Genomic DNA, 18,550 nt, shown 5'->3' on the forward strand with positions numbered 1-18,550 from the left:
CATGAATTAAATCCAAAGGTACAAAGTTCCTAAATTTACATGTGTTATATTTAATATCACAACATTCTGACTCAAGAACTACCAGATCAGAAGTGTTAACAAGGCCTGGACCTAGAACCCCTAGTTGTTATTCTGCAGTATTCCATATGTGGACATCGTAAATACAGTAACACTGAAACAGCCATCAAAACAGCTTTTCCTAGGGTAAGTGAAGCCCTCAATATATGCATATCTTGGAATTTCACCTCTATTCTTCCATGGCAAAATTTATTCATCTTTATTTCACTGCTCGAAACCTGAGCTGACAGAACACAACCTTATAACTTAGGTAAATTATATATAAGTCTTCACTGGGACTCAAATACTTATCCATAGAGAAAAACCTAGACTAAGAGTGTGTAGATCCCCAAAACATACAATGTGCAGCTATGACAACCTGACTCTGCAAAAGAGAGGAATCTTTAATATCCTGACTAAAATTGTATTGAAAGCCAATCTGATTATTTTTCCTTTTTGCAAAATTGAAAGCCACTCCTTAATACTGATGTGTGTGTGACAGACAGAGAAAAAGAGAAAGAGAGAGAGAGAGAGAAATTGTATTTGCATAAGACAGGAAGAATGGAGGAGTGGAGTATTACCCACTCTTGGTTTCCCTCTGGAATTTTTCACAGTCATAGGAAACTTCTGTTTGCCTCTCTATCAAGTGCTTGGTGAGCCTTTACATATTTCAAGATATAGGAGAGATTATTCCCTGTACTCTTTTATTCTGATAACCAACTTTTCTAGGCCTTCTGCCAAAGATCCAATATCTCTGAGCATTTCTATGTGAATATGATTTTTATTTATGTCATAGTCATCACAAAAGAAAATAAAAGTAGCTTTGTCCATCAAGACACTTACCAATGACTAGTGTGTGTCTTGTGTAAGAAAAGACAAAGCTCTTGTTTGCATCACTGTATAACCAGCACAAAGACTAATGTCTAACGAGAGATGATGGTATAAATTTTCTTCTGAGTTCTCTGAACAGTGGTGAGAAGTCTTCTCTTATTGAGATAGTGCTTCAATGACAAACCACTGCTCCCTCCTTATACTCCATAATTAAGACTTCTGCCTCTTATGTCCTTAATAGGTTCTTATCAAAATGCAGATGGGAGAGATTAAAGTAAAAACATAAAACTAGGATTCAAAAGCTTTCCAAAGTTTGACCCTAGTGTTAATAGGGTTTCTCAGAAAGGAGAGGAAAGGGGCGGGCAAAAGGGGAGGAAAGGGGAGTAATCAAAAAGTTCAGAAATAGGGCTGGGGATATAGCCTAGTGGCAAGAGTGCCTGCCTCGGATACACGAGGCCCTAGGTTCGATTCCCCAGCACCACATATACAGAAAACGGCCAGAAGCAGCGCTGTGGCTTAAGTGGCAGAGTGCTAGCCTTGAGCGGGAAGAAGCCAGGGACAGGGCTCAGGCCCTGAGTCCAAGGCCCAGGACTGGCCAAAAAAAAAAAAAACAAAAAAGTTCAGAAATAACACTTGAGGCTATCCCTAAGAAATATATTAGCAAAGATCAATTGCCAACATTTGAGAATAAAACAAATTTAGGATGAGAACTCAAATTATGATAACCCCTAAACTTAGAGAAATAAAGGTTACCTTGTTTTCCTCATTTGTGGTAGACAAAATGTACCTATAAGTCTGTAAGTAAACGTGTGTTACGCAAGTGATTATAAATGAATTAACTGAAGTACAATAGACTCAATGGTGGAGAGCTCAAATAGTATAATTTTTTAAAGATGATGTCCAACCCAAAGAAAATAAGCACTAGGAAAGGGATACATACAAGGGGGTCAGGTCAAGGGGAGAGAGGTAGACAAATACAGGGAGAATGCAGTCATTAATTCATTGTAAATACCATAGAACTAAGAAAAGTAAGGGAAGGGATGGACCAAAGAGGGATGAGAATGTTTAAGGGTGGCACTGATCAAGATGCACTGTATTCATAACTGCTTTGCTAAATGGCATCTCCTTTATACAACTACTTAAAGATGATAATTTTTAAGTACCTGGTTGGGGGGGGGTGTCAAGGAAGGAGTGTGCACTGAATTGTCCACTGACAGTTACTCGCAAAAGGAGAGATGTGGGGAAATCCATTAACTACTATTGGACACAATATAGATTCCTTACCCGGTATTTCTTTTCTTGTTCAAATTTTTCTTCAAATTTCCGAATTTTCCTCTTGAGGCTCTGGATATGCTTGGTGAGTTGGGTAATGGTCTGTGGCTCTTTGCCATCACCACAGCTGCACCGTGAAGAACTTCTGGGCCTGCCAGGATTTCAGAGAGGAAAAGAACATTAAATATGATGGCCTTCCAGTAAACACTGTTGCCTGGTCTGCCAGAGAAGATGATTGTCACCATCCAAAGTGCAGCTCTGACAGATGTCTACAGAACAGCATTCTGGGCCGAGATAATCTGGTTCTTTGGTATTCATATCAGTCCAAAATATCAGTCCAAAAGCTAAATTTCTCAAAACTTAAGAGTAACCAGTGTAAGACAGAATGGACAGCTGAGGTGTTGTCTCCAATGGAATGCACAAGCCATTCAAGGATTTAAAATGTGTGTCTCACTACACTTGACATAACACCTTCTCAAATAGAATGAAGTTTTTTTTTCTCCAGAAAATGTGTACTTTCTTTATACCTGGCATAATTTACATGCAATATGAATAGTTCAGGTTTGGATAAATTTAGCAATAACATCATGAGTTGTGAGGAAGAACCTCAAGATTTCCTGAGCCTATATTAGAACAAGAGATTCTCAATTTTATTATGTATCAAAATTTATGAAATCTCAACACAGAGCACGACAATCTGATTTTAATCTTAATCTCTAGAGACTGAAATGCAATCATCTCATTTCATATATGGAGATAGATAGCTCTACCCATCTAATGGTGAGAGGGGGCATGCATTGTGACAACTTTTCTAGAATCTTGGAAATTGAAGTAGACAACTGTATTCCTAATCCAGCCACTGAAACCACTCTTAGACATAGAATCATGAGCTTATTATACCTGTATTTGGAAAAACTATGAAATGGAGATGACATAAGAGGGTTTTCTTACATCATAAACTGCTGAGTACTGGGTGGAGAGGGGGCTGATTCCGGGTCTAAGTTAAATCTCTGGCTTTGGCTGAATATGGAGCATCGTGGTGACAGCAAAGGGTTGTCACCATCAGTGATATGATAGAGCAGCCTGCTGGTCCCCAAAGACTGGAGGTCTTCAGGTGCACTGTCGGCCTCATTCTGCCCATCTTTGTGAGCTGATCCAAGATCTGCAGAAACAAGATAAATGATCATGGTTTAGAAGTGGCATAGGGCTTGGAACTGTCATGATCCGAAATAAAGATCATAAACATTCATTATAATGAGCTGCCTCTTTGTCATTTCTTCCTTCGGGGGATATGAAAAGCTTTCAAAATACTGTCATGTTTGTTCTCACAGAACATGGATAGAAAATATGACAAAGCTGCCAATAAAACAAATGCAAACAAATTATTTTAGTTTGAGTTTTTCAGTCATCAGCATGCCAAACTACAAAAATCTGTTTCATATTATTTTATATGTTATAGAATATATTTTGTAAAGCATTAGAGCAAATAAAAAATTAAATAGAGCTGGAACAAAAGATAATAAATTTTGAAGAAGCAAAGGGATACCAGATTTGCCAGTGGAGGGAGGGGGAGACAAACATGGGGAGGGAGGCAGAAAACGGGAAGAAGGGGAAAGGACATGCCCAAAGAGAAAATTATGCAACAGCCCTCAAAAAAATGATGGAGAATTCTGCTTATCAACATAGAATGATATTCAAAATACGCTAAAGGAAAATCACGTTTCAAAACAACACTCATGATTCCATTTTATATCAAAGTTTACATCCATGTGTATCAATAAATGCACTAAAAGACCGAAGGGGTTACATAATAACCACAAACTTCATAGAATTAGTAATGATTGATTTTACCTCTGGAGTTTTTTATATGGCATTTTGTTTCCAACAAACAAAGGTGAAAACAAAACCCGCTCCAAACTAACTTTTCTCCCCAGCCAACTCTATGCTTAAATTCTCACCATCATCATCCTTTTTAAGTTAGCTCATCAACCTGGCCCTAGTCAGCCCAAGAGAAGGGGAGCCCCATGCTATGAAAGTGAGGGGTGACAGATAAAGGGGTGAGACCCGTCAGTAGATCACTAGAACAGTTAACATAGTCAGCCTATGGTTTTTCTTAGCAGAGTTATCCCAGAAGCAGCCCAAACCTCTCCATTTTGCCTAGCAGACAAGCCAGGACAATCCAAAGCTTTCTTGAATGTCTAGTACTGTTTGGAAAGTAGGAAGCAACGTTTTCTGGGTGAATAAACAGAATCAACATACTGACAATTCACATTTACAAAACAAATATTCATCACAATTTGGTACCAGATGAATCTTAATCCAATTTAGAATGGCTCCTTGTTCTTTAGAGCCTGAAATGCAATTTGCATTGTGTAACATCAAAGATCTGATTAGGTCCTCATGTGTTTTCAGCTGGCTTCTCCCCTGGTGAGCTGTAGACTCAGAGTGGATAATGCTTCCTGTTTTGCCTTCGAAGCCAACCAACAACACTGTCAGTGGCTGAGACTGGTGAGGGAAGAGTTGGAATCAGGTGAATGCCAGTGACTATGGCAGGAGCCCTGAGGAGTAATAGAAATGACTTACAAATCATGGCAGTAAATAACAAATGCCTTCAAAGTTAACCAAGTAATATACAGGTTCCCATCATACCTTTCATTTATACCATTACGTTTTAGGAAGAAATACATTGTAATCATGTTCCCTATTTTATACCCTTCAGGGAGAATAATGGAGAAGAAAATAATCCTCAGCAAGCAGCTAGGTCTTGATTCTTGAAATAGGAAAGGTCTGAGACTGTCAACCCTTCAGCCCAGTTGTGGCCCAGGGACCAAATTAATACAAGTGACTTGGTGTATCCAAATGGAAGCTCATGATTGTGATGACAGGAGTTCCGTTTCTGAAGCCCACTGAGTCCTAAGACATGCATCACTAGGAATACCTTTTGTGAACTGTATTGCTGTATCAATTTTAAGCTGCATTTATATGGCATCTGTTTTCTGTGGGTACTTGAATAATTTTACCAGTACTGCCTAATTAACATCCTAACCTCACTTCACTCCAATTCATTACTGAAGGAAGCTATGAGACGAAAGATCCCAAACAACCAGTTGGAAAAGCAACAGAGTCAAGAACTGGTAATTTGGTAAAGCCTCAGTTCTTTGTTCAAACTCACCATTAGAGTTGAGAACTTTAATTAAATCAGCTGGCACATGTGCCTTTGGGTTGACAAAATCATTGAGCTCTTTGCTTGGAAGAGGCCAATGTGGGCTCAGAGCCAGTGCTGCTGTCGTCCTGGGAACAGAGCCCAGGCCACCACTTCCACATGCCATTCACTGATAGGGAATAGTGTGTGGCATAATTAAACATGGGTGGTTTATGACAGTTCCCTGGGGGTGCCTTACCTTTACAAGAGAAAGAGAGATTTCCAGGCCCCATGGGTGTGAGGCTTCCTCTGTGATGTACAGAGGAGGAGATTGGAAGTTGATATCTAGAATACCTAGACAGTCTATGGGGCCTCAGTCATTTTCCTGACCTTTGACTTCCCTGTTTGGAATGTCTGTGACAAGAAAAAAAAAAAGAGGGGGTTCTCTGTACACCTTGTGCCTGAAGTTTACAAAATATGTAAACATCAGCTAAGATTAAAACTCGTGATAATCTTAAAAAATCTTTTTTATGTTTCCTACAATTTCTGTACTAAATAGATCTTAACTTGAAAGAAAGAAGAACTAATTTAAGCCAGACACTGGTGGCTCACACCTGTAATCCTAGCTACTCAGGAGACTGAGATCTGAGGATATAGTTTCAGCCTGGGGAAAGAAAGTCTGTGAGACTCTCATCTCCAACTACCCACCACAAAATAAAATGGAAAGGACACTATGGCTTAAAGTGGTAGAGCATGAGCCTTGAGCAAAAATGCTCAGGGACAGTGCCCAGGCCACAAGTTCAAGCCCCATGACTGACAGGGGGAAAAAAGCAGTATGGTACTGCACAAAAACAGATACTAAGACCAATGGGACAGATCAGAAAACTCAGAACAGAGCCCACACAGAAACAGCCTCATGATTTTTAAGAGCCCCAAGCATACGCTGGAGAAAAGATAGCCACTTCAACAGATAGAAAAATTGGATATCCAGATTCAGAAGGTTGAAACTAGATCCCTACCTCTCATTCTATACTAATGCCAACTCAAAGTGGATCAAAGATCTTAATGTAAGACATGAAACTTTAAAACTACCTTAGGAAAGGATAGGAAAAACACTAGAACCTATTGGTATAGGCAGCAACTTCCTCAATATAACTTCAATAGCTGAGCAAATAGGAGACTTGTCAAATGGGATTTCATCTAAATAAAAAGCTTCTGCACAGCAAAGGAAACATTTACTAGGATATACATATATTACATACATACATACATACATACATATATAATGATATATATACATACACACATATAAAAAATGATATATACACACATATGCATATATATGTTTGTATATGCTATAATTATTCCTATGACATGATTCTCAAATCCTAAGTCAATCTGAATCAACTCAACTGCACATAGTTAAAATAAAAGACTAAATCTACTAGAAGCTTGGGTTCTAGAATTAGTGTCAGAGTCCTGGTTTGATATGTGATATAAATCAAGTAATTCCTTGGTCAGTCAGTTCTCTTCTCATTTGTAAAGAGTTATATCAAGGACAAATGAGATACATGGTGCAGGTTAATATTTGACTTTAAAACAAAAATTTTAATTTTTTTGTAAATTTTGTCTGTAGGATTAATGTTTTCTCCTTCCTATATGGTGGCTATAGAAATGGCTTAGAGGATTACATTGCCATTTATAAATTTTTAAATCATTTAAAAATGTTTTCTTCTGGGGCGAGCCATCCTAGTAACAAGCACTGAGACTCCTGGACCTAAGCCAGTTCAGGGAACAAGAGGAGAATGATGTCACATCCTAAATGGAGTCACTTTATCTCGCCCTTTCAAAACTAACCAGCCGGGGGATCAAGAAATAGTAGCTTGTCCATCTAATGTCCATCTAAGTATAAGAACTAGCTGAACAAGCCAAGTCATCCAATTTTTAATTTTGTGCCCTAAACCCTTCCTTTTGCCTTCATATTTTTTATTGTCCAGCCCTGCCTCATGAGACTTCGTCCAGGCTTCATTCAAGGACTGGCATCTATCACCAAGGGTGCTGCTGCTCACCTTCTCCCAAAGGGGCCACATTTCTGCCTTTCACCCCTAATGTTGATGCCCCTTGCCAGCAGGGAGCAGCCAGAGAGAGTCTTCCTCCTTTTTCATAACTATTAAAAGGCTGGAATGTAAGGTTCGCCCACGGAGGGCTCCATGCAGATGCACCCCCAACCTGGTTAAGTCTCCACCCAGTTACCAGGGTAATCAGCATACCTGGAAGCAGTTACTTCCCCTTTCCCTGAGGTCATATCCTAATCCAACTGGCCACACACACTTGCCCCTGCCCTAAATAAGGCAGGGCCAAATGGAGGTCGCCACCATGCATCACCTTGGCCACAGGCCAGCAGCTTGGTAATAAACTTTCTCCTGCCTGAAAAAAAAATGTTTTCTTAAACAAGCAAAAAGTTAATGTGATGCTCCTTCCTTTAGAAAACTATGAAGACGTTATAAAGGCGTCAGAGAAAGCTATTAATACAACTTTTCTAGCCATTATATCATTAGTAGAATCGATTTTATTGTACAATTATAGTTTTAACTTTAATAGATGGTAATTATTCAACCATCATCTCTACAGATTATTGTTGTTCTAAATACCTTTTACTTAAGGGAACTAGCATAGTATCAGTCATATGCAGAGTTTATGCAACAGTTCAAATGGGATCTAGAAACTGGACAGTTTGAAATGTAGTTTTCACACCCAGAAAGTAGGTAGCAACTGTAATAGAATAGGTATGTAAAGACAAATGTAAGCATTATGAACTGGAGAATAGGCAATATAAATTCTGTACAGGGCAAGAACATGCAACTTTAAAAAAAAAGTTACTTAAGGAGCTGGGAATATGACCTAGTGGCAAGAGTGCTTGCCTGGTATACATGAAGCCCTGGGTTCGATTCCTCAGCACCACATAGATAGAAAAGGCCAGAAGTGGCGCTGTGGCTCAAGTGGCAGAGTGCTAGCCTTGAGCAAAAAGAAGCCAGGGATAGTGTGCTGAGGCCCTGAGTCCAAGCCCAGGACTGGCAAAAAAAATTTAAAAAAAAAGTTACTTAAGGTTTATTGTTAATTTACCATTAGCAATATGCTAAGAGAATCATATATATATATATATATATATATATATATGCCATATAATTCCCACAATAAATCTAGGACTGTCATATGTTTTACCTTTTAAAGAAGAGAAGGACTATGCTACTTCTGATCATACTTAGGAATAAAATTCTACTAATTGACTCAATATGGAATATACTTGCAAGTCAGATGATATAATCAGGACAGGCAGAGGGGTCAATAGGTCATTTAGACTGGATGAGATAAATGGTTGTGGGAAAACTGAGCCAAAGTGGAAGAATCAACTATAAATCTAGGTCTTTTAGTCTAAGAATAAGTTTCTAAATTAATTTTCAAAACAAATTATAAAGAGTGTTGATAAAATAAATAAAGTTGGTAGACTATCAACTTTCAAATTCTAGAGTATTAGAAATGTGAGTACTCAACATTTAGACAGGATGGCAAATCCCTAGCAGTGCCATTTAGCCTGTACAGGCAGAGTGGGAAAGTCCAGACTCCCACTTTCTGTTCATCCAAACCCCTCCCTACTCCTTGTACCATAAACAAGTTGCATTAAGTATCCAATTTATTTCCTAATCTTTAATCTGGAGATAAAACCTACTGGACTCTTAGTAATTATAAAATAAAATCCACGCACTAATATTTAAGTTGTATATCACTGAATTTTTAATTGTTTTAAAGTCTATTATTTTAAGTAGTTGTACAAAGAAGGTGCTATTAAAGCAGCTTATGAATACAATGCATCATGATCAACATCATCCCCTTCAACATGCTCACCCCCCTTCAAGCCACACCTTCCCTTAATTTTCTTAATTTTATGGAATATACAATGAATTCTTCACTGCATTCTCCCTCCATCCCTCCTTTGTTCATCGACTCCTCTTCCCTCAACCCCACCCCTCTAGCAGATGCCCCTTTTCTTATGCTAAATTTGTTGGGCTTTGACCTAGTCTTTCTAAAATCATATACTATTTGAGCTCTCCATAAACTCTATTATGCTTCAGTTAATTCATTTGTAACCACTTACATACAACCCAGTGTGTTTACTTATAGATTTACAGGTACATTCTGTCTACAACAAATAAGAGAAACCATGCAGCCTTCACTTCTCTGGATCTGGCTTACTTTACTTAACACAATTTTTTTCAAGTCTTTCCATTTCCTTACAAATGGTATAATATCATCTTTCCTAATTGATGAATAACATTTCATTGTGTATATATATCACATTTTCTTGAGGGACATCTGGGCTGATTACATATCTTGCCTATTGTGAATAGTACTGCAATGGACATGGTTATGCTGGTAGCTTTAGTGTGGCCTTATTTGTGATCTATTTGATAAATGCCCCGATATGGAATTGCTGGGTCATGCAGTAGTTCTATGTTTAGTTCTTTTGAGGAACCTCCATACTGCTTATTAGAGTTATTGAACAAGATTATATCTCCACCAACAGTATATTAGAATTCCCTTTTGGCCACCTCCTTGCCAGAATTTGTTGTTGTTTGTTTTCTTAATAGTGTCCATTCTAATTGCGGTGAGGTAGAATCTCAATGTTATTTTTATTTGCATGGTCATTGTTGATGTTATTCATTTTAAAACCCCATCTCAAATAGGAAAATTGAGGGATAGGATGAGAAAGATGGGGAAAATGACAAAAGGGGTGATGTTGATCAAGATCTATTGTACTTATGAATTGAAAGGTTGTATAACTACTTAAAATAATTTTTTAAAACATAATGTATGGTGATTCATGTGTATATCTTCAGGAATGGGGGAGAGTACAGAACTCAAGGGAAAAGGGGTTAAAAAAAAAGTGCATCAGTAGAGCTCACTGGACACTGATAAAAGTGAACTATACAACTCATGGATGGTGACTGGAAGAGAGTGAGAGAAGGGAAACCCAGTATGAAAGGGAACATACTCATTATCTGGCTTATGTAATTGTAATCCCTCTGTATATTACTTTTATAACAACAATAAAGTAAGTTGGAAAAAATAATAAGAACCCCATTTAAGGTGGGATTTCTGAATCCCAGCACTCTCGACATTTTATATTGGAAAATTCTTTGTTGGGAGAGCAAACTCATCCAAAGCATTTTAGACTATTTAGCAGAAATAGTAGGCCGAGTAGGGATGCCAAGTGGCACCCCTTCTCCCATTGAGGACTAAACATGTCCCCAAATATTTGAGAATGTCCCCAGTGTCCCCAACTGAGGCAACAAGAAGAATAGATGGTAATTGAAATGAAGAATGTTACAACAGATTGACCATTTTCCACAGTAGTAGTCTTTTTAGTTAAATCAACGGGTAGTATATGTGGAAAACACAAAATGGCTCAAGATGGATATGAAACCACACTGGCAAAATAATGTCCCATTCATAACCCCTCAAGGAATAAAACTTCTTAAACTTCATAAAGCTTCAGGAATTGTTTCCATTTCTGAGGTTGATATAATGGAGACCTTTCTAACTGACTTTCAAAGCCTATATGGAGCTATGGACAGGATGAAGAACAAAGTCATATTTATGATCAGAACTACCTAGTAGGATACTTGAGATACTTTCCTGTCCTGGAAATCCAATTATCAACTCTATCAAGAAAAGACTTCATGGCATCCCAGGAGTAGTGCTGTGACCTGTTATGCTTTCCTGAACCACCTTACATGTAAGAACCACAAGGGGAGTTTTCAATACTGAAAGTCTAAAGCCTCATGGCTACATTTTAATGTTGCATTTTAAGGAGAGTCCAGGCATCTCTCAGTTTAATTAGCACTTCCAAGTAATCAAAAACTTCTGAACCTATGGAGCCATGGTTTCCCTCATTTTTAATAATTAGTATACTCCTAGGATAGTCCTGGCAGAGGATCACAATAGCCCAAAAGCTATGTACATATGACCATATAAAGTGATGCTAACCGAAATGAACTCCATTATATGGAAACAAGAGGATTTTTTTTCCTTAGTGTATTCTTTGCAGTTATTTCTTTTATCTTTCTTTCTTTTCCTCTAGTGTATTTCCTTTGATCACTGTTTATGATTTCAGTATCTTTTGTCTTATATATGTTTATCAGATTTGGGGAAGGAAAAGGGAATAGTAAAAACAGTAGTGAAAGGGTGAACCAATACAACAGTGGTACTCACTAGACATTATGCTGGAAATGAACTTCACAACTTGGGGCAAGGAGAGGAGTTGAGGGAAGGAAAAGTGCAAGAAAACAAGGGAGGAGATAACAGTATTAGAAAAGAAATCTATTCATTATACACACTCATTGTTTATGTAACTGTAACCCCTCTGTACATCACCTTTACAATAAAATTAAAAAAAAACTTCTGATCTAGTGGACAGTCTTAAAATATGAGGGTAGAAGATCAAGTTCTTCTTAAAATTCAACAATGAGGAGACTTACAGATGAAACAAACAACGTGATGAGAAACAGACTAAATAGACATACTACACTAGTATATTACCCAAATGGAAATTTTGATTTTTAAATCAAGATTTAGGGGGGAAAGGAATTAAACAGGTACTATTGCAGAACTATTGTTTCTTGTAATAGATCTCCAGTAATCTCTGATAAATTTCTCTAAATCCTCCATACCATCAATCATCCTCAGTGAGACAGAACAAGGGTTATGTGTAGTCATGTGGAATGCCAAACAGTCCTTCTGCACATTTGGAAATGACAAGCAGTTGAAAAGACAATTCCCATTCCATTTTCTATTCAATGGCAGCAGAATAAATGCTCCCTAATGCCACACAGGAAACATTTATTTCAGCGGTAAGAGGCCATTGATCCAGTGTGCGGGATTTAGGGGCATATTGTGTAGGTTTCTGTCTCAATTGGTTTGGGCTATTGTAACAAACTACTATAAGACTAGATAGTTTATAAAAAAGAGAAATTGATATCTCAAAGTTTAGGAGGCTGTGAGTCTGTGGTGAGGGTGTCAGCTGGTTCAGTTTCTGGGGAGGGACCTCTTTCTGTCAGCAGGGTGGCTGACTTCATTGTATCCTCATATCATGGAAAGAGACAAAGTCATTTTTCTGACCTTTTCTAATAACAGTACGAACACCAGTCAGGATGGCTGCATTCCCAGACCCTCCACTCTAATAATCTACACAAGGGATTGAGATTTCAACATATATATTTGGAGGAGACACAAAGATTTAGGTTGTTAACAGTTTCTATCTCTCATTATGCAGTTCTCAAACCCCATTTCCGGACTATGAATTTAGTACATGAGTACCTTACTCTTTATCATGTAAATGGATTAAGCTGGTTTACATCAGACATTGAGTTTTAAGTTCCATATGGTCTGCCAGCTTCTTACCATTGATAAAATTGAGGTAGAACAGAGTTACAGAAAACTTGACATTCCCTTCTAATTCATGACACTATCCACTTTTCTAGTGGATCTCAATAATCATGAGTGTTTATGAAATATACAGACTCTAAGATATCTACCCCAGATCTGGCTAAAAATGAAGTCTATGAGTCTTCATGTTGGAAAAGCTTCCTGGTGATTATATTCTATAGGAAGGCTCTGGAACCCACTCAAAAACACAGTGTTCCTATAGGGGTGCCATAAAATGTGATCTTGCTGCAGGCAGAGTTTGTAATTTGATTTCTAAAATAGTAGGGCATTTAAGGTATCTTACTAAATAGGAAACATCTTTACAATTCATAAATCCCAGCTAAATATCAATATTTTATTTTAAGACATACACCTCATTATGCTTTGCTTTTTGTTTTGGTTATACTAATCAGTGGCATCAACTATTAACAAATGAATATTTATGTATATATTAGGTTTAGTGTTAGATTCTAGACTTTCAGAAGGAAAATCTTTCAGGTTCTTATCATTTTTTACAGACTCAAGGCCATCTGTACTAATCTTATACAATCGCACTCACTCTCTTCAGGTACTTAAACACACACAGCCATTCCATGTGGTTGATTCAGATGGTTTCTGCCTGTAATCCTAGCTACTCAGGAAGCTGAAGTCTGAGGATCAGGGTTTAAAGCCAATCTGGGCAGGAAAAGTCCCTGAGTCTCTTATCTCCAATTAACCAATAGAAAGACAGAAATAGAGCGATTGCTCAAGTCATAACTCTAACCTTGAATGAAAAAGCTAACAGATAATGCCCCAATCCTGAATTCAAGCACATTACTGGCATCTGCATACACAAATAAACACACGTGCACTATACTACATAATAAATCATACATACACATATATAATGTGAAATAATTATACAATACATATATAATATATAATGCATATAATACATAATATGTAATATAATATAATGCAATACATATGTGATATATAATATATAATTCCAGAAAGCCATTTAAAGCTCTAGCAACCCATTAAGAACTAGTAATCTAAGCATGAAGTTCTCTTTTCTGAGAGACTTATAGATTAGGGAATGTATGGCCTTTCTCTTCTAAAAGTACATCTTAGAAGCCAGTGAGACCAAACCATTCCATAATATAAATCATGAAAGCAGCTCACAAATGTTTGTCAATTTGATAATATCCTTGCCAAATGAAGAAATTCTTTATGTCTCTTCTAATGCTTCTCTACACTCCCATGGAAAGGTTTGGGGATGCCTCAGGTTTGTCTACATTTTGAAAATACAGCACCCAATCCACAAACCTCCCTCTGTAAGGAGCCTCCAACCCATTTCTTCAATTTGATATTTAACATGAAAAATACTGTTGGCTCTTTTGTGTCAATAATCTCTACATAAACTCACAATTTCCCCATTATAAGGAAGACTAATAAACATGTTCAAAATCCTGTTCATCTAGAATAAAACATGCAAAATATTTTGATGCACATAGTGGTTTTTAAAAATAAAAATGTATCTATATCCAACATACAACAAATATTGAATATTTTTGCCAGATATTTTTTGTTTTTTTTTCTTGCTACACATTCTTATATATATAATCCAAAACATCAGGTGATTCTGAAGTTCATCTGTACGTGGCTGAAGACTTTTTAGGCATATTTTGTATGCTATTTGTTTGAAAGAGTTAGAATTTAGGGTTTGTGGGAAAAAAGTATTCCTGGCTAAAAAAAAAATCTGACTTGAATCTCTAAATGGGACCTTGCTAAGTTTTATTTACATCTTATCCAAACATAGCGTTCAACAGAGTAGAGTAGCTTACCATGCAACACAAACAGCTAGCTCGCCAAAGATGCTTATTCGCAGAATAAACTATCACTTACCAGCAACATTATTCTAAACCCCAATATCCTTACTATGACAAATAATTATTTCACAGGTCATTTTTATGGGCTTAATACACTATATAGGAAGTACTTAATTTAAGAGTGCTTAGATTTTAAACAATAATAATAGCTACTCTTAGGAATTATTAGTAATATACATTCCTATCTTGGAGAGGACTGTTTTGACGGCTTTGGTCATGTGGAACTGTTTTAAATAGTGGTGACTTAAATTAACCATACTGTTCTTGGTACCGAAATAGTAAATGTCTACTTTTAACTCCTGGAGATTATGATCATTTCATGAAGTAAACTCACCTAAGTCTCATTCTTCTGCCATTCAGAGAGCAGCCTGAAAGCCTCTGACCCATTTGTTAGAAAATGTAAGTTGTACTGTCTGTCATTTCCACTCGTGAAAAAGTGAGTGATTCTTTCCTCCTGAAGTCTTCTAGGAGCATTAATTGGCCTTCTGTTTGTGAGCCAAACTACCATCCCCAGGATTAAAATCAGAGAAACTAACCCAAACAAACAAAAATACTGAAATTCAATGTTGAGACTTTATGATATGGAACTCAATGGAAGGAAAGAAAAACAGAAGGCAAAGAGGGAGGAGAAAGAAGAAGAAAGAATGAAACAGAAACAGAACAAGAAACAGAAAGAAACCATCAAGAGAGAATCAGCAATGCAGGCACAGTGGAGCAATCATCTGCACTTTGCCGGTATGCACGGATCCTCTTACAAACAGTTAACTGAAGAGAGGGAGTAGCTGTGTTGGGATTCAGTTCTCAACACCTTAAAAAAAAAAAAAAAAAAAAAAAAAAAGCCAAGCACAGAAGATCCAGGTCCGGTGATATATAAAATAACAGATCACATTTCTTTGTTACAGTGGACCAAATAAGAAGATGAAAAGCTGTAACAGATGCTTTCACCTAACCCCCATTTACATTATGCCCGACTCTTGACTGTAGCCAGAGAGGTCTGGCTTGTAGCACATCCCAATTCTTCTTGCTACCTTTCAGCTCCCTCCGGGGCAATACTTGGTCTTTCATATTATACCATTTCCCTCTGGAGTCAGGTGGAGCATGAAGCAGCAAGAGGCTGAACTATCTGGAGAGTTTGATTTGGGACACCCCCTGACCCTGCCCTCTTACCTGCAGAATCTTCCCCACCGGCAGCCACACTCTGGGTTGATGCTGGAACGGGGTCCTTGATTCCATGCACCTGAGCAGCTTCTTCCTGGTTTGTCAAAAATGCAGAGCACACATCAGATTCGAGGGCTTGGAGCTTCAGCAAGGAATTCTGCCAGCAAAAACAGAACATCAGGCCAGCTAAGTGGATGCCTATCACACAACGGTGGGTCTGCAGCTCCTGCCGGCCTCTTTCTTCAGGGCTTGGCAAAAAGAGGATCGCAACTGGCCACAGCTGCTTCAAGGAGAGGGAATAAAAAGAGCTGGTGGTGCTTGAATCAGATGCGTATGAGTCCACACGCAGTCCCAATTTCTGTTTCATTTAAATCCTAATGTATACGGATTATCTCTGACACATGGGACTGGTGATTTCGTCAGCAAAAGACGCTGCATCTGGAAAACCAATCTCAGAAGGTATCTGTTTCCCAAGTGCTGAGGCTTTACGCTTCGCAAGTGTTTCATTCATTGTGCTGACATCAGTAACCGATGCCATTAGGCCCCTCCCAGCCTACCATTCATAAAAGCCATCGTCCCTCCAGTGAACAGACTGCAGCAAACCGCAGTGCACAAAGAGTTACTGCTGCAGAGGCCGCCTGGCATATGGGAGGGGCTTCTGAGCTCCTTATCCAGACTGCGCTGCGTGTCTCCTAAAGTTACTTCTCTTCCGTGGGATGGTGCACCTATCTTACATCAAGAGCAGAGCTGAGAGATAACCCTGGGCTTTTAGTATCAGCCAAACTCTGAAGGAGAAGAAATTTCTCTTTCACAGCCCCCCCCAGCAAAACCTCCTTCCCACCCACTTCACTCACCTCCTTCATTGCTCAATTGTGATTTCTCCTGTGCTCTTAGTACGAATAAGTCATACGGACTGACGCACATAGCCTGCCATGATGCAGATGCCTAGTAAATTCCTTCTCCCAACTAGGTGAGAGTGAGTCATACCTGGGTCTCTGGCTGGGAGCTGCTCCCCCACAGTGGGAAAACTCTGCAGGTCTTTGAGGCTCTTCCACCCACCTGGTTCCTGATCCAACCAGGGAAATCACCAGTGGGGTGGGGTGTAGAGCAATTGCTCTCTTTCCTACCTAACTTTCACACACACACATGCTCCTATTCACAGTGCATGCTCCACATATCCTATTCCTCTCAAATCCAAGCATCCAACTCCACTGCTTCACCTCTTACCCCATGGACATCTCCATCCCTCACCCTGTTCCCTGTTCCACACACGTACATCCCCAACTTCTCACACCTTTACCATGACTACTATTACTACTACTCTACTACTTGCACTCCTACTATTCCAAATCTTCCAAAGAACAACTTCACACACCTTAACTCTCAAATGCCCCTCTTTCAACAAACACCTTCATCTCTCAAACCCTACCCATAAACACCATCATACTCAACCCACATTCTCACACCGTTACACACACACACACACACACACTCATGCATATATCCCCCTACTCTTCCTTTTACTCTCAGACCAATATCCACTTTCCTTATCCTATTCCAAATATACACCCCTCTTATACACTGCCACACAATCCACTTCTACCTTATGTGAAACCCCTCCTACCCTCCACCTCATACCATATACACATACACCCCACCCCATATATACTCTCACTTACCTCAAGTAAGCAAATGCCCTAAATTTCTTCACACCCTCAACTCCCCACTTGTACACATTACCAACTCCCACCCACATACCTTTATCTACTGGGCTACCATGAGTGTTTTAAAACACAGGGTTTTAATAGCTGCTCACTGAAGGGTGTCTTAAACCTTTATTCTCAGCCATTGTGAAAACAGCAGACACTTCAGCAGCTAAGCATCCTTCATCTGCTGTGCCCAGAAAAGGGACAGAATCTGACACAAACATTGTCAGAGCTCAGAGGCTGCTTCCTGAGAGTCACAGCTCAGATGAAATGCCTGCTGGAGACCAGGGGATTTTTGTGGCTCCTTCTCCCTTTCTGGGATGGTTTCCCAGTAGCTGAGCATAAGAGTGAGGACTACAGATTTTTCACGGGAGATGCAGAGTTGAGCAAGGGCAAGGATTTAGTAACTAACCAGCTGTCAGCAAGGAAAAATAATTTTAGGCAAGGAGGGCCTTCGAAATTAGTGATCTTTCAAAAAGATTTATCAAAAAGATTTAGAAATAATATGATGGGATATATGTAACATGGTACAAACGCTATGGAAAACAGTATGATAGGCCCTGATATTATTAAAAATAGAACTAGCAAATAATATATCAATTCCACTGCTAGGTATATACCCCAAAAAACTAAAGGCAGAACTTGGATAGTCGTATATCCATGCTCATACTTTCATCAGCCAATAGCTGTTTCATGAGTTGAATTATATCACTCCAAAATTCTTCTGTGGAATCTTCCCAGTGTGACTACATTAGGAGTTAGGGCCATTGTATATACCATAGAATTGAGAAGTATAAGGTAAAGGATAGGTGGAAGGAAGGGGTAACCATGTTGAAGTGATGACACAAATCAAGGTGTACTGTACACATAAACTGCTTTGTTAAATGGCAAAAAATACATAACCTAAAATTAAGATAAATAATGGGAGGGGTAGTTTGGGTGCCATGGGTGAGAATGTTGAAGTGGGTGTTGCACAGTTTTTATAAACTACTTTGGTGAATGGCAACTCACTTGTATAACTTCTAAAAGAT

The 18,550-nt window shown here is 38.6% G+C and overlaps 1 protein-coding gene across 6 annotated transcripts in view; it reads right to left on the reverse strand.

The window, feature by feature from the left end:
* Fam13c (family with sequence similarity 13 member C) overlaps positions 1–18,550 on the reverse strand; it is a 103,337-nt gene that overhangs the window by 13,637 nt on the left and 71,150 nt on the right. For 4 of the 6 annotated variants that reach the window (XM_048338815.1, XM_048338810.1, XM_048338809.1 and 1 more), the window contains 3 exons: positions 15,823–15,970; positions 3,112–3,322; positions 2,173–2,311 (listed from right to left, as the gene is read on the reverse strand). In XM_048338815.1, coding sequence (XP_048194772.1) covers positions 2,173–2,311; positions 3,112–3,322; positions 15,823–15,970 — 498 coding nt within the window. The remainder of the gene's footprint in view (positions 1–2,172; positions 2,312–3,111; positions 3,323–15,822; positions 15,971–18,550) is intronic. The other 2 variants (XM_048338813.1, XM_048338812.1) reach the window with 1 other exon arrangement.

The sequence above is a fragment of the Perognathus longimembris genome, chromosome 2, assembly GCF_023159225.1.
Source record: "Perognathus longimembris pacificus isolate PPM17 chromosome 2, ASM2315922v1, whole genome shotgun sequence".
Lineage (NCBI taxonomy): Eukaryota > Metazoa > Chordata > Mammalia > Rodentia > Heteromyidae > Perognathus > Perognathus longimembris.